The sequence below is a fragment of the Rhinatrema bivittatum genome, unplaced genomic scaffold (assembly GCF_901001135.1).
Source record: "Rhinatrema bivittatum unplaced genomic scaffold, aRhiBiv1.1, whole genome shotgun sequence".
NCBI lineage: Eukaryota > Metazoa > Chordata > Amphibia > Gymnophiona > Rhinatrematidae > Rhinatrema > Rhinatrema bivittatum.
In genome coordinates this window covers 119512-135937 of record NW_021820923.1, presented here as the reverse complement: position 1 = coordinate 135937, position 16426 = coordinate 119512, and the positions used below count along the sequence as shown (strand labels likewise).

The 16426-nt window shown below is 41.5% G+C and overlaps 1 protein-coding gene across 1 annotated transcript; it reads left to right on the top strand.

Moving 5' to 3' along the window:
- Nucleotides 1-5640: 5640 nt before the first annotated feature.
- On the top strand, nucleotides 5641-15347 carry LOC115082296 (protein dispatched homolog 2-like; the record flags this gene model as incomplete). The annotated part of the gene is given in 8 exon segments (XM_029586525.1): nucleotides 5641-5738; nucleotides 6260-6581; nucleotides 6584-7307; nucleotides 7309-7425; nucleotides 7427-7521; nucleotides 7524-7895; nucleotides 7898-9112; nucleotides 15301-15347. Coding segments are annotated over 8 exon segments (2990 nt in total), but the record flags the coding sequence as incomplete, so codon positions are not given.
- Between the last annotated feature and the right edge of the window lie 1079 nt (nucleotides 15348-16426).

Genomic DNA, 16426 nt, shown 5'->3' with positions numbered 1-16426 from the left:
TCTGAGACCCAACAGACATAATTGGCATCTCAGAGACCTGGTGGAAGGAGGGTAACTAATGGGACAATGCTATACCAGGGTACAAATTATACTGCAATGATAGGATGGATCAACATGGGGGTGGAGTGGTGCTTTATGTTCGGGATGACAGAGTCCAACAGGATAAAGATCCTGGAAGAGACTAAATGCACAGTAGAATCTTTATGGGTAGAAATCCCATATGTATTGAGGAAGAGTATAGCGATAAGAATATACTACCATCCACTTGGCCAAAAAAAGACGGATGATGAAATGCTAAGAAAATAAGAGAAGCTAACCAATTTGGCAATGCAGTAATAACAGGAGATTTCAGTTACCCCAGTATTGACTGTGTGAATGTAATATCAGAACCTGCTAGAGACGTAAAGTTCCTGGATGGAATAAATGACTGCTTCATGGAGCAATTAGTTCAGGAACTGACAAGAAAGGGAGCTATTTTAGATCTAATTTAGGGAATGCAGGATTTGGTGAAAGAGATAATAGTGGTGGGGCCACTTGGCAATAATGATCATAACATGATCAGATGCAAATTAATGACTGGAGGAGAACAATAAATAAATTTATAGCTCTAGCACTAAAAGGGAGACTTTGATAACATGAGGAAGATAGAAAAAACTGAAAGATGCAGCTAAAAAGGTTAAGAGCATACAACAGGCGTGACATTCTTTAAAAATACCATCCTAGAAGCGCATTCCAAATGTATTCCAAACATTAAGAAAAGTGGAAGAAAGGCCAAACTGTTGCCAGCTTAGTTAAAAGGTGAAGTGAAAAAGGCTATTGTAGCCAATGAAGCTTCCTTCAAAAACTGGAAGAAAGATCCATGTGAAGAAAATAGGAAAAAGTATAAGCATTGGTTGTTAGTTAAATGTAAAACATTGATAAGACAGTTTAAGAGAGAATTTCCAAAGAAACTGGCTGTAGAAACAAAAACTCATAATAAAAATGTTTAAAAATATATCCGAAGCAGGAAGACTGCAAAGGAGTCAGTTGGACCATTAGATAATCAAGGGGTTAAAGGGGCACTTAGGGAAGATAAGGCCATTATGGAAAGACTAAATACATTCTTTGCTTCATTGTTTATAAATGAAGATGTTGGGGAGATACCAATTCCAGAGATGGTTTTCAAGGGTGATTATTCAGATGAACTGAACCAAATCACGGTGAACCTGGAAGATGAAGTAGGCCAGATTGACAAACTGAAGAGTTACAAATCACCTGGACCAGATGGTATATACCCCAGGGTTCGGAAAGAACTAAAAAATAAAATTTCAGATCTATTACTAGTAATTTGTAACCTATCATTAAAATTGTCCATTGTACCTGAAGACTGGAAAGTGGCCAATGTAACCCCAATATTTAAAAAGGGCTCTGGGGTGATCCAGGAAACTATAGACTGGTGAGCCTGACTTCAGTGCTGGGGAAAATCGAGAAAACTATTCTAAAGAGCAAAATCACAGATCATAGCGATAGACATGGTTTATTGGGACACAGTCAGCATGGATTTACCCAAGGGAAGTATTGCCTCACAAATCTTTGACCTTTTGTTTTGAAGAGGTTAATAACCATGTGGATAAAGGTGAGCTGGTAGTGTATTTGGATTTTCAGAAGGCATTTGGCAGAGTCACCCATGAGAGACTTCTAAGAAAATTAAAAAGTCATAGAATAGGAGGCAATGTACTTTTATGGTTTATAAACTAGTTAAAAGACAGAAAACAGAGTAGGATTAAATGGACAGTTTTCTCAGTGGAGAGAGGTAGAGTGCCTCAGGGATCTGTACTTGGACGGTACTTTTTAATATATTTATAAATAATCTGGAAAGGGGAATGAGAGTGAAGTGATCAAATCTGCAGATGATACAAAATTATTCAGAGTTGTTAAATCACAAGCGGATAGTGATGAATTGCAGTAGATCCTGTGAGACTGGAAGATAGGTGTCCAAATGGCAGATGAAATTTAATGGGGACAAGTGCAGGTGATGCATAGAGAGAAAAATAACCCATGCTGTAGTTACAAGATGTTAGGTTTCATGTTAAGAGTTACTAGGCATCATTGTGGAAAATACATTGAAATCATTGGCTAAGTGGGCTGTGGTAGTCAAAAAAGCAAACAGAATGTAGGAATTATTAGGAAGGGAATGGTGAATAATATGGAGAATCTCAAAATGCCTCTGTTTTACTCCATGGTGAGACTGCACCTTGAGTACTGTGTTCAATTCTGGTCGCCACATCTCAAAAAAGATATAGATGCATTAGAGAAGGTATAGAGAAGGGCAACCAATATGATAAGGGGATGGAATGGCTGCCCTGTGAGGAAAGGCTAAAAGGGTTAGGCCTGTTCAGCGTGGAGAAGAGATGGCAAAAGGGGATATAATGGATGTCTCCAAAATAACTGTAACTTTTGGCCAGTCATAGGATGGCCCTGCGACTGGCCTCACTCACTCTGGATGTTGCCAATCTGCCCCTACGCCACCTAGAATATTGCCTTGTAGGAACGCCACATCACTTAGGCCTCTGACCATACCATGCCATTTTTGTAAGGCGCACACTCATGCACCAGCTCCCCTCTTAAAGGCCCCATGGCAAGAATCAGCTCTTGGTACCTCCTCATGATATCATCCTTTCACCGCACTTAAACCCGGTCTGATTTCTGGATCCTTGCCTCAGCAACAGGTCTCTTGCGTAGCCTGTTGTGTGTGTTGCTCTTCGCGTCTCCTTGTTTGCCTTGCCTTGTGACTTGCACTGCCTTGTCTCTCTACCTCCTGCCTTTGCCTTGCCCTGGTCCTTTTCTTGTCTGTACACTTGCCTTGCCCTGGTCCTTTTCTTGTCTGTACAATTGCCTTGCCAGTCTCCCTTGTCATGCCTAGTGCACCTTGTCCTCTAGTGCCTTGTTTGTCTTGGCCTGATTCTCTGGTACTGACCTCTGCTATGGACCTCGACCTTTCTCTTTGCCCGCTGCCTTCCCTGACCCTTGGCTTGGATTTGTCTTCTCGCTGCCTGCCTTGACCCCTGGACAGAATCTGCATATTATCTGCTTGCTGCCAGCCCTTATTTGTCCCAGACTCTCTGACCGGTCCTTGAGGGACATTCTTCGAAGCCCTGCTGGCTCCTGGAACCCAAAGGTTCAAGCTGTGTGGAACGGGGCTGTTACAGGTGAAGCTCCTCCTTCTGTCTCAGCAAGGGCGGGTCTGCCAGCTGTTGGCATGGGCCTAGTTGGTTCGCCTACTAGGCTGTGTCAACCATGCCACAACTTAAAGGCTCACAACTGTGACAATTATGAAAGGACTAGAATGGGAGCAGTCCACGAAGTTAGCAAGTAGCACATTTAAAATAAATTGGAGAAAATTCTTTTTCACTCAACTCACAATTAAGATCTGGAATTCATTGCCAGAGGATGTGTTTAAGGCAGTTAGGGAATAACCACTGCTTATTACTGGCATTAGTAGCATATGATCTATTTAATATTTGGGTACTTGCCAGGTACTTGTATCCTGGATTGGCCATTGTTGGAAACAGGATGCTGGGCTTGATGGATCCTTAGTCTGACCCAGTATGTCAACTTCTTATGTTCTTATGTAATTAGCAAGAATAATTATATACATGTGACAGCATAATCAGGTAGTGATGTGATCCCTAAAGCCAAGAGCAGTCAGGGCGAGACTGGCAGGTTCAAACAAGCAGGGGCAAGCAACTTGTGCTTGCAATGCCTACATTCCCCTTGGGTTGGGCACTCAGATACTGGCAGTCAGCAGGACTTGGACAATAACAACAGGAAACACAAGGCACACACTAAGATAATGTAGAACCCAAACCTGGAGATGTTAAGGTGTCCACAGAAGGAAGGCAAGACCACCGAAGGAAAACCTGGAGACATGAAGGTATCTAAAAAAAGCAATGTAGGACCACTACAGAAGAAGTGGATATATAAAGCAAACTAGGACAAAACAGGAACACTGGATTCATAAAGCAATCAAAGAACAAACATGAACAAGAAACATAGGACAATAAAGCAGGATCAAGAATAGGGCTTAAGTGTAGAACCAAATAAAGGACCAAGCTTTGGCAAAGTGCATTATGTGAGCCTGGAATATAACTGTATCCAAATAGGAACAAGATGACTGCCCATAGGAAGTATAGGTTTTGGAACTGGGACTGAAAAGATAGTCCAAGGGGCCCACTGAGATCCTCTGCTGGTGGGAGGCAAGAGCTGCTCATTGGAGTCATATTACCTCCTTCTACTTTCTCTCAGGAGCTGTCTCTCCCAGTACACAGTATGAGGACAATTTTCAAAGCTATTTACCCAGGTAAATTGGCTGACTAAAATTACCCTCTCAGTCTGGGTAAAAGTACTCTTGGGCTTCCCTAAATATGCCTTGGGATAAAATATTCTGCTGCAAAATGCTTGGTGTCTCCTGCAATATGCATAAAAGAGTAGATGTACTCTTGTACCTTTGTTCTACAGGCTGCCGTTATTTGTGAGAATGGAGCATAAGATGTGTTTTAGCTATTTATTTTATTTATTTATTAACTTTTATTTACCGACATTCGTGAAGCACATCATGCCGGTTTACAATGAACTCAGGTGGGAGATACAGTATAACAATATGACATTAAAACAATATGATATTACTAACGCAAGAGCAAAAAAACGAAACAAAAAAAACAAAATACAACAAAATAAAAACCACCCCACTTTCTCCACCTGGTCTTCTCAGACCAATACTGGGTGCAGCCATTGCAATGGAATCTATTTAAAAGTGATGAGAAATGATACCAAACAGGACTTTTGTGCAACTTTTTCCTGTGCTTCATTTTTTTACTATTCCAGCAGAAAAATAATTGTGTAGCATTTATTGGCTTCCATGATTTTCCATGGAGAAAAAGAAAAGAATAAAATAAATATTTCCTCTTATAGAAAGAACAAGAGTTACATAGGCAAAATGGGAGACTGCTTGGTCTTATGCCTGCTCTAAGTTGGAGTAAATAATTTTAGAGTAGAGGTCTCAGGGAGGCAAATAAAAGCAATATAGCTAGGTGGGTGAATAGCCATTTGTGGCTGGGTGCAGAGGTGGTATGGAATTCAATAATGGAAGAGCCGATAAACAGCTTCTATCTTCTGCATGCCTTGAATATTTTTGGGCCACTCTAAATAACTTTTTTGAGAATTTGAAATTGTACTGATTAGCAATGGTAGATATTTAGAAAAAAACCCATTATTCGGGCACCGAAGGCCTAAATTATTGTGGGTGAATTGAATTCCTCTAATTATCATATCCTCCAGCTCTACCTATACTGGAAGTGCCATAGAGAATCAGTAACTAATACGAGAACATTTTGGAAGTGCCATTAGAAAGAACATGTTGGTATGATTTAGCCTTTCCCAACGGTAACCAATATTCTTCTGATTTCTTAAATATTTATTCTAAAATGCATCAAACTATACTATATCTATTAAGTTCTGCCTGTCCTCTGACATGAGCGATTAACTTTGCATCCTCATTTCACCTACTTAAAACTGTAGCATTTTGCATTAGAGGGTATAATACAGTCTGCTGTAAGGTGCATCAATGGTTTGTTCTCACTGGTTAACTACATTGTGTTCTAGGAAAGAGCTATTCACAGCTCATATTCATGTCCAAAACAGCTGGAAGTCTGTGGAACCTGCAAGCAATCCATTCAATGTGCCGAATAGAACAAGTCAAGGTCAGTACAGTCATCATTTGAAATTGAGAGATCTAATGTGTAGTTTGACAGCATTATTTCAGGTCAGCTTGGAACAATAGATGCTTTGGATCTGTTCCTTCTATGCTGACAGCATAGGGTTCTGCAGTATCTTCCTGTTTAATATTTTTAAAGCAAGATTAGTAAGATGAGGAAGAAAATCTTAATAACTGATTGGCATTATTTATTGCAGCATTAGAAAGATAACAGAAGAGTATCCAGTGATTGAGGTGGTTTCCTAGAAATCCCCCGCAAACAGTAATCAAGAGAAGGGAACTTAAGCCACCTCTTGAGCAATTTGATACAGAATACTGTCACCAGTTTCATATTTCAAAGACTGATGAGGAGCATGGAGAGGACAACACATGCCAATTCTCTTAGTTCATGCCTTGTCCCTCCCCTCAAATGCCTCCTTTTTCAGACAAACAGAAGGCAAGGTAAAGGAAATGCTTTATGATTTACAAGTAGCTCTAATTTTGTGTTACACAGTTATTGTTTCCTAGATCCGCTCCCATGCCAGTTTTGCAGATCTCTGTGAACGTACTGATGCCAGTGAATGCTGCCCAAGTTGGTCGCTGGGAAACTACATTGCTGCTCTTTACAACAGGTCGTCATGTCTTGAGATTACTCAGGCAGACATTACCCATTCCTTGGCACTTCTTCGCTCCTGTGCACCAGACTATCACCGAGGCATGCTCATTCCTTCCTGTATAGGTCCAAGGACTGAGAGGGAGAAGCATTCACAATGTGCCAAAGTCCCTGAAAGGTGCACTCGCTTCAGTGCCATTTATCAGCTCCTTCATTACCTGGTTGACAAAGACTTTCTCAGCCGCAGACTACAAACTATCAGGTGCCATCACTGAAATACAGCCTGCTGTTTTTACCTACCAAAAAAGGAGCATCTATGATGGACATCTACCGGGACAATTTAGAATCCTGGGATCTCGTTGACAATTACACATCAATTACTGGGATGGACCTTGGTCTTAAACAGAAATTGTTCCAGCACTATCTCATCTTGGATACTGTGTATCCCGTGTTGGCAATATTAGCCATTTTTTTAAGCATGTCTTTTTATTTACGTTCTGTTTTCATCACTTTTATGGCTATGATGGCTATCACCAGCTCTTTGATGATTTCTTTCTTCTTGTATAAGGTGGCTTTTAGATTTACATTTTTTCCTTTTGTAAATCTGACAGCAATAGTTGTTCTTAGCAGTATTTGTGCCAATCACACCTTTGTCTTTTGTGACCTATGGAATTTCAGTAAGATTCAGAACCCAACAGCAGGGCTGCTGCAGTGGGTAAGTCAAACCATGCACCATTTTGCATATCTAATGTTGGTGTCTTGCTTCACAACTGGAGCAGCATTCTTTGCCAGCTACATGAGTAACATCACCGCTGTTCGCTGCTTTGCCATTTACATGGGCACCTCTGTGTTAGTCAACTTGGCATTCATGATGACTTGGCTTCCAGCTGCTGTGGTGCTTTATGAACGTTACATAGCAAATAACTGCATGTATAAGCCAGAAGACTACTGGAATAGTAATGGACAAGAGATTCATTCTGTCCTTTTATCAAAGAGTTAGGGCCCTGCGAAGCACCTTGTCTGAAACCTCAAAACTTTTATTTGAGAAGCTCCTTCCATGTGGTGTCATTAAGTTTCGATATTTGGATCTGCTGGTTTGCAGCCTTAGCAATAGGAGGTGCCTATATTGCCTGTTTTAATCCTAAACTGAAACTGCCAACTTCAGAGATGTCATCAGGCAAGTATTTCGCTTAAGCCACCCCTTTGAGCGATATGATGCAGAATACTGTCACCAGTTCATGTTTGAAAGGCATGAGCATGGGGAAGGACAGCACATGCCAATCGTGCTGGTCTGGGGCATTATGCCAATAGACAACGGGGACCATTTTAACCCCAAGAGTAATGGAACACTTGTGACAGATGCCACATTTACCATACAGAATCCTGAAGCTCAAAAGTGGCTGCTGGAATTTTGCCAAAAAGTGAAAAACCAAACCTTTTATTATCCTGACCCAGAAAAAAAATCCACCATTTGCATCATGGAAGAATTTCTTAAGTGGATGGACAGTCGCCAGTGCTCACAAACAGATCACAATCTCAATTTCTGCTGCAATCTTTTTCCTTTCCATACCAGAGTGATGTAATCCTGCACTGCATGAAAATGATGATCATAGAACAAGGAGGTGATGGGACCAATGCCGTTGACCTGGGTCCTAGATTTGACGTGAAGGGGAATCTAGTTGCTTTAGTGCTGGAGTTTCAGACTGTTTATCACTACAGTTTCAATTACAGCAAAGTCAAGCATTCTACAACAAAAATAAGTCATTGGCTAGTGAATGAAATAAAGACTGCCCCTACGGGACTCAAGAATGGATGGTTCACAAGTAATTTGGACTTATATAGTATGCAGCACAGCCTGAGCACAGAAACCATGATGGTAACTGGCTTGTCTATAGCAATCTCCTTTGTGATGTTACTGCTCACCACATGGAATGTGCTTCTTAGTATATTCTCAATAACTGCAATTGGTGGTACCGTACTAGTGACAGTAGGGCTTTTGGTCCTTCTAGAGTGGCAGCTTAATGCAGTAGAATCTCTTTTCATTTCTGCAGCAGTGGGCCTCTCTGTTGATTTTACTGTGAACTACTGCATTTCCTACCACCTGTGCTCCCATTCCGATCGCCTGAGTTGTGTAGCCTTCTCCTTGAAGCAGATGAGCTGTGCGACTGCCATGGGGGCTTCTGCACTATTCTCAGCAGGGGTCATCATGTTACCAGCAACAGTACTGGCATACAGAAAACTGGGGATATTCATTATGATGATCAAGTGCATCAGCTGTGCATTTGCCAGCTTCTTTTTTCAGACTTTGTGCTGTTTTTTTGGACCAGAGAAAAACTGTGGTCAGATTCTCTGGCCATGCTCTAGCGTCTTGAAGGAGTATCCTGATGACACTAGGGAAAATGGAACCTTCACTCACAGGGGGAAGGAAAAGCAGAACAGATTACCAAAAGGCCAAGAATCCAATAGAGATCACGAACAGTATGAGCTTCAACCACTGGCTAGGAACCTTAGTGACAGCTTTGATAACAGTACTTCCACAAGCAAGCAGTCCAACCGTCCTTCCATCTTCTCTGAAGACATGCAACTCCATGACAGCATGTGTCCCAGACTGGGAATACATCATGCCCTCAAAGCAGATACACAACATTTTCAGGAGAATGTTGCTGCTCATCAAGTAGCTTTTACTCAATGTCCTGCCTTGCAGACATCATCTCCTTACAAACAAAGTAACTCTGAAACAGAAACAGAAGAGAATGATGAGAGACTCTGTAAGGATTGTAGATGTCAAAAGTATAATCAAAAGCCCTGGAATGGGTCTATGATGGTCCAATTGCGTTCTGCCAGCATGGAGGATGACATTCAAAGAGAGAGCTCTTATAGTCCTAGAGATAATGTCCAACTCCAAACAACCCTAAATACAGGAAAGAAACAACTTCCTGAGCCTGAGACTTATGAATTTTCCAGGTGCCTTTGTTCTTCTGGTAGTTCTTTTGATGTTCTCAATGATTCAAATGAAACATGTCTTAGTGATTTTGATCCAAGCACTAAACTTGCTGGATCAACTTGCTTTCTTTAGATGTGGGTGATATTGCTGTGTCCTCCTGCAACATTGAGAAAGGCCACCTAAATAAAAAAGAGACACTCTGAAACTGACCCTGAGAGAGACTGTGTTTGACATCTCCACCAACTTCCCAGCAAAACAGTACCTCATGGAAAAACCGTGCAGCCTTAGTAAATGAAGAACCAGTTGTTTTGCCAAACAGTAGATCAGATCTGCCAGATGTTTGGATCAGAAGATCTAGTGATCAAAATTCTAGCACTTGAAGTTACAAAAACCATAATGCTTCATGTTATAATCAACTCTCTTTGAACTTTACATATTAAACACTCCCTTTTTTGTACTAAAAACACAGCCATTTGACATCTGCTATAGGAAGCAACTAGGTTTTTGCACCCAACTAATATGATCAGCATCATTAATGCAGGAGGATTAAGTCTGAACAATAAGCATTTTCTCTACAGACAAAAAATAAGAAAAATCCCTTAATACATCTGACACACAGTTAAAACCATCCAAATGAAGCAATAGGGATTCATAATAACAACAACCATGGCACTGTATACTAAGCCAATGCACACCAGTTGTCTGATTCCATGTTTGTTTAACTTTGTTTTACTAACAAGTTCACAGGGTGATATGTGGGCAGAAGGAGGGTGGGTTAATAATGTCTCTAATGAGAAAGATAACTATAACCAGATGAAAAGATGAAATGAATTGGCAAAGTCCATAGTCAGTCACTGTCGGGATAGTAAAGTTAACGGAATAATGTGTGGCCAAAGATTATACTGAGCAATAACAGTTTAACAAACAAAACAGTTTTTTATTTTACTTGTGCACACATCGATTGTGCACAATATTAAATACCAGAGTGAACAATTGTGTATAATTGGAAGACCCCAACACGGCCGTGTTTCGCGTCAGGGGGACCGAGTTTTCAAAATCTATAATCAAAGAAACATCATGCAGTTATTGTGCAGTTTGGCGGACACAAAGGTACAAATAGAGGTTTCAACTAAGGGAGGAGGAAGCCAGGACACAGTGACTAATCAAATACACATAAACAAATCATTTGTAGAAAGTGAAAACGACAAAGCAGGTAGAGGAGGTTGACAAACTGACAATTGAAAAAATCAAAATATAAAAAACCCAAAATATAAAAATGGGGGAAAAAAAGGAAGGCAGAATAACAGTGATACCTGCACAAGGGAAGCGTCATATAAAGAACTTACTTGTATATTAAAAACGCGGACGGATGTCTGCTGATTACTGAAAAAATAAAAATAAGTACACAGAACAGGTAAGCTAGATGAACACTGTGTAGGGACAGTCAAGGGTTGAGCACCTGAGGAGCCGAGTGTATAATACCTTAGTGGTAGATATGCAGCTCAAAGCAGGGAGACAAAATATGGTTGTAAAGCCACGGCAGTGACCGTGATACCAAGCATTGAAAATCTGGAACGATGTGACAAGAAGACAACAATCTTAGGGGTAACGCAAGAGTAAAGAGGGCTCAAAGAGACTGAACCAAAAATTCTAAAGGAATACCTTAGAGACTTGAAGTGCGCAAGGACTTTCACATATTTAGATTATTTAGATAATTATACACAACCAGAGGAGTGCGACCGCTAGGACCATCACGGGGAGAATATACAGTAAGACAACTTTGACTTGACCGGGAGGTCTCCAAATCTGAAACTGAAGGATAGCAAGAGATAGTCACCATGCAAACCAATCAAATGTAAACTAAGCCAGTGAAGGAGGCAGACGTATGGGTGAATACAGTAAACCTTTTAGCCGAGGTGACCCAGGGCGAATTACTGGAGTGTTAGCGTTTAAATGGGCGGGCACGGGGTAAAAACTGCGCAGAAAACAGGTCATGTGACAATGATTGACAGGATGTGGATAAGTGGTGAAATAAACAACTGTAGGTTGTTTTTCACTCAATGCACAATAAAGCTCTGGAATTTGTTGCCAGAGGAAGTGGTTAGTGCAGTTAGTGTAGCTGGGTTCAAAAAAGGTTTGGATAAGTTCTTGGAGGAGAAATCCATTAATGGCTATTAATAAAGTTTACTTAGGGAATAGCCACTGCTATTAATTGCATCAGTAGCATGGGATCTTCTTAGTGTTTGGATAATTGCCAGGTTCTTATGGCCTGGATTGGCCACTGTTGGAAACAGGATGCTGGGCTTGATGGACACTTGGTCTGACCCAGCATGGCATTTCTTATGTTCTTCTTATGTTCTTCAATGCGTAACACCGTGAATGTTGGTAGAAATGTCAATAATTATAGCAAAGGAACCAAATTAAATGTATTAAAGAAACCGTAAAAGGAGGAGCATAAAAGGGGGGTGGAGGAAGAAATGGGGGAGAAGGGTGGGAAGAGGAAAGGAGAGGGGGATAAAACAGGATGAGGGAGGGGGGAAAGAAGGGGAGGGGGACCTATATGGAAGAACAGAGGGAAGGGAGGAAGAACGAGGTAGAAAGAAAGGGGTGAACTGGATTAAATACAGAGATTGCAAACAAATGAAGAGAAACTGGAAGATTACATGGAACCTAAAGGAAACCTAGAAGAAAGCAGACCACTCGATTTCCTGGTTTAAGCCGGATGGAGATAAAGAGTTCAACTCGTATATCCATCTTTGTTCCCTTTGAATAAGTGCTAAGGACCAGTTGCCACCTCTTGTAGGCTCGGGAAGTTGTTCTAAGGTAAAAAACCGGAGGTCAGAAATAAAGTGATTTTTGGCCTGCCAGTGGTCTACTAAGGGTGCTTCATAGCGACCTGACTTTAAACAAGAACGATGTTCGATTATCCGAGCCCAGAGAGGACGAGTAGTTTTACCTACATAAATTTGCGAACATGGGCATAAGATTACGTATACCACACCACTCGAGGTGCATGTAGTATGGTGTGGAGATATATTGTTTTGAAGATATCGGATGTACAAAGTTCTGGATACTCATGGAATGTACGCAGACAGAACAATGGTCACAAGGGCCATGTCCTTTCACTGCGCTTGTGTTGGTGGGGGGAGGTGGTTTATGTTCAGAAGCGACTGGGCTGTCTCTTAAGATACGACCCCGGGTTAAAGCAAATTGCGGTAGTTCCTGGAAAATTGTATGTGGAGTGGGAGGAGTAAATTCCAATGAGACTTAATGATGTTGATCACATCATGGCTGTGTGCAGAGAAGGGGAGAACAAAAGTAAGTTGTGATAAGGGTTCAATGTGGCGACGACTAAACAGAAGGTCACGGTTAACATATAACACTCTTATAAGCTCATTTAATAATCCCCCTGGGGTACCCTCGTTCCTGAAAACGTAAAGCCATAGTTTTGGCCTGTTGAATGTAATCTTGGCGGGAAAACACAGTCTCTGGAGGCAGAGGAACTGCCCAACAGGTATAATCTCTTAAGAGACAGCCTAGTCGCTTCTGTACATAACCACCTCCCCCCACTAACAGAAGCACAGTGAAAGGACATGGCCCTTGTGACCATTGTTCTGTCTGCGTACATTCCATGAGTATCCAGAACTTTGTACATCCGATATCTTCAAAACAATATCATCTCCAACACCATACTACATGCACCTTGAGTGGTGTGATATATGTAATCTTATACCCATGTTCGCAAATTTATGTAGGTAAAGCTACTTGTCCTCTCTGGGCTCGGATAATCGAACATCGTTCTTGTTTAAAGTCAGGTCGCTATGAAGTATCCTTAGGAGACCACTGGCAGGCCAAAAATCACTATTTCTGACCTCCAGTTTTTTTGCCTTAGACCAACTTCCCAAGCCTACAAGAAGTGGCAACTGGTCCTTAGCACTTATGAAAGGGAACAAAGATGGCTATACGAGTTGAACTCTTTATCTCCATCCGGCTTAAACTGGGAAATCGAGTGGTCTGCTTTCTTCTAGGTTTCCTTTAGGTTCTATGTAATCTTCCAGTTTCTCTTCATTTGTTTGCAATCTCATTATTTCATCCAGTTCACCCCTTTCTTTCTACTTCTGTTTTCCTCCCTTCCCCCTGTTCTTCCATATAGGCCCCCTTCCCCCCACCTACCATCTCCTACCCCCCGGTTTCCCTCCGCCCCCCTTTTTCCCCTTCCTTCCCCCTTTTTCCCCCTCCCCCTTTTCCCCTCTCTCCCTCATCCTATTCCGCCCTCTCCTTTCCTCTTCCCCCCTTTTTTCCCCCCCCCCCTTTTTTTGCTCCTCCTTTTACGGTTTCTCTAATACATTTAAATCTGGTTCCTTCGCTATAATTATTGACGTTTCTACCGACATTCACGGTGTTAGGCACTGAACCTACAGTTGTTTTAAATATCAAGTACTATTTCTCTTTCTGTTACTTATTCATCACTTATCCACATCCTGTCAATCATTGTCACATGACCTGTTTTCTGCGCAGTTTTTACCCCGTGCCCGCCCATTTAAACGCTAACACTCCAGTAATTTGCCCTGGGACACCGCGGCTAAAAGGTTTGCTGTATTCACCCATACGTCTGCCTCCTTCACGGGCTTAGTTTACATTTGATTTGGTTTGCATGGTGACTATCTCTTGCTATGCTTCAGTTACATATTTGGAGACTTCCCGGTCCGTTCAAAGTTGTCTTACTGTTTATTCTCCCCGTGATGGTCCCAGCGGTCGCACTTCTCTGGTTGTGTATAATTATCTAAATAAGAGAAAGTCCTCGTGCACTTCAAATCTCTAAGGTATTCCTTTAGAATTTTTGGTTCAGTCTCTTTGAGCCCTCTTTACTCTTGCGTTACCCCTGAGATTGTTGTCTTCTTGTCACATCGTTCCAGATTTTCAATGCTTGGTATCACAGTCACTGCTGCGGCTTTACAGCCATATTTTGTCTCCCTGCTTTGAGCTGCATATCTACCACTAAGGTATTATACACTCGGCTCCTCAGGTGCTCGACTCGACTGTCCCTACACAGTGTTCATCTAGCTTACCTGTTCTGTGTACTTATTTTTATTTTTTCAGTAATCAGCAGACATCTGTCCACATTTTTAATATACAGTAAGTTCTTTATATGACTCTTCCCTTGTGCAAACAATTTGGTATCACTATTCTTCTTCCTTCCTTTTAAACTGTTGTCCTTTTTTTCCCCCTTTCCCCCATTTATATATTTTTTATATTTTGATTTTTTCAATTGTCAGTTTGTCAACCTCCTCTACCTGCTTGTCATTTTCACTTTCTACAAATGATTTTGTTTATGTGTATTTGATTAGTCACTGTGTCCTGGCTTCCTCCTCCCTTAGTTGAAACCTCTATTTGTACCTTTGTGTCCGCCAAACTGCACAATAACTGCATGATGTTTCTTTGATTATAGATTTTGAAAACTCGGTCCCCCTGACACGAAACACGGCCGTGTCGGGGTCTTCCAATTATACACAATTGTTCACTGTGGTATTTAATATTATGCACAAGTAAAATAAAAAACTGTTTTGTTTGTTAAACTGTTATTGCTCAGTATAATCTTTTGCCGCACCTTATTCCGTTGCCATTTACCTAAATGTGTGTGCTCTTTCCTCCGCTCTCCCCTTGGGATAGTAAAGTTAGCCAGATGAAGGAATACTCAATAGTGCAGCTGCACTATTGAATATACCTAGATAACTTTATCCGGCAAACTTTAGGACAACTATTTAATCTGACCAGACTTAGCCGGCTATGGGGGTCATTTATCAAAGTTCACTATGGCGTTTTCGCATGAGTTAAGCACCATAACGCATGGTGCGAAGCAAATGAGAAAAATAGGAGGAGTTAGGGGTGGGATTGTGGCCAAGTGGGCTGGGCTCACAGTTTTGCGAAGCCATATCGTGTGGCTTTAACTATACCTTTTTCATTTGTGTAAAGCCATGTGATAGAGCTTTATTGCATGTTGCAATGTTTTAGCTGTCCGGGCTCTTCTACGAGAGAGCGAGAGCGAAGCCTATCCATAATGCCTTCATCCTAGGTAGGTATTTATATCTCTATAGGAGGCCTGCCTAGTAACTCGAGGTGAGGTTTAGGTATTAGTGTAGGGGTTAGGGGCCACTTTGACATTCAAAATGAGACGTACGAACAGAACGATGCTCTCTTGTGAAGATTTGCTGACCTTCGCAGTGAGGAAACTCACCCAAAGATGAGATTTGTGCAATGTTCTCTCAACCTAGCTTCATGTTACCCAGGTAGAGAGTCCATCAAGCTAGGTTGAGAGAACATTGCACAAATCTCATCTTTGGGTGAGTTTCCTCACTCCAAAGGTCATCAAATCTTCACAAGATAGCACTGTTCTGTTCGTACATCTCATTTTGAATGTCAAAGTGGCCTCTAACTCCTACAATATTTCCTAAACCTGTCCTCGAGTTACTAGGTGGGCCTCCTATAAAAATATAAATACCTACCTAGGATGAGGGCATTATGGCTAGGCTAGGTTCACTCTCTCTCTCCCCCACATCCCCCCCACCCCCCATAGTTGTAGAAGGGCCCTGACAGCTAGGCTGGCTCTCCAGGAGCTTAAAAATACTAAACATGGTCCCCCCCAGTGGTTGTATGTAGGAATATAATTCTGGCACTTATCGCAAAGTGCGAAAAAGTTATCGCAATTGCACCTTCGCATAGGTATTAGAGCAAATTGCGATAAACTGCCTATTACCATAAAACACGCCCCTTTTCCTATCGCATGCAATATTTGGTGCATTTTGATAAATCCAGGCCTATGTTAGCTGGCTAACTTTGAATGTCAGAGATAACCAGGTAACTTAACAGCTTACCCGACTCCTCCATTATGCCCCTAGAATGCCCATATCTTAGCCGGCTAAATTCTAGCTGGCTAACTTAGCTGGCTAAGTGCCCAAATATGAATTTAGCCAAATAACTTCTGAGTATCTGTTTAAATGCTTCTGAATATGGATCTTGTGATTATTAGAATAATTCAAAATGACTGGCAGCTGAACCTGCTAGCTAACAAGAGGTTGTCGTCTCCTTAACATTAATCTTTACTTTTTTCAGCAGTTCGGTGCACACCACTCTGCCAACC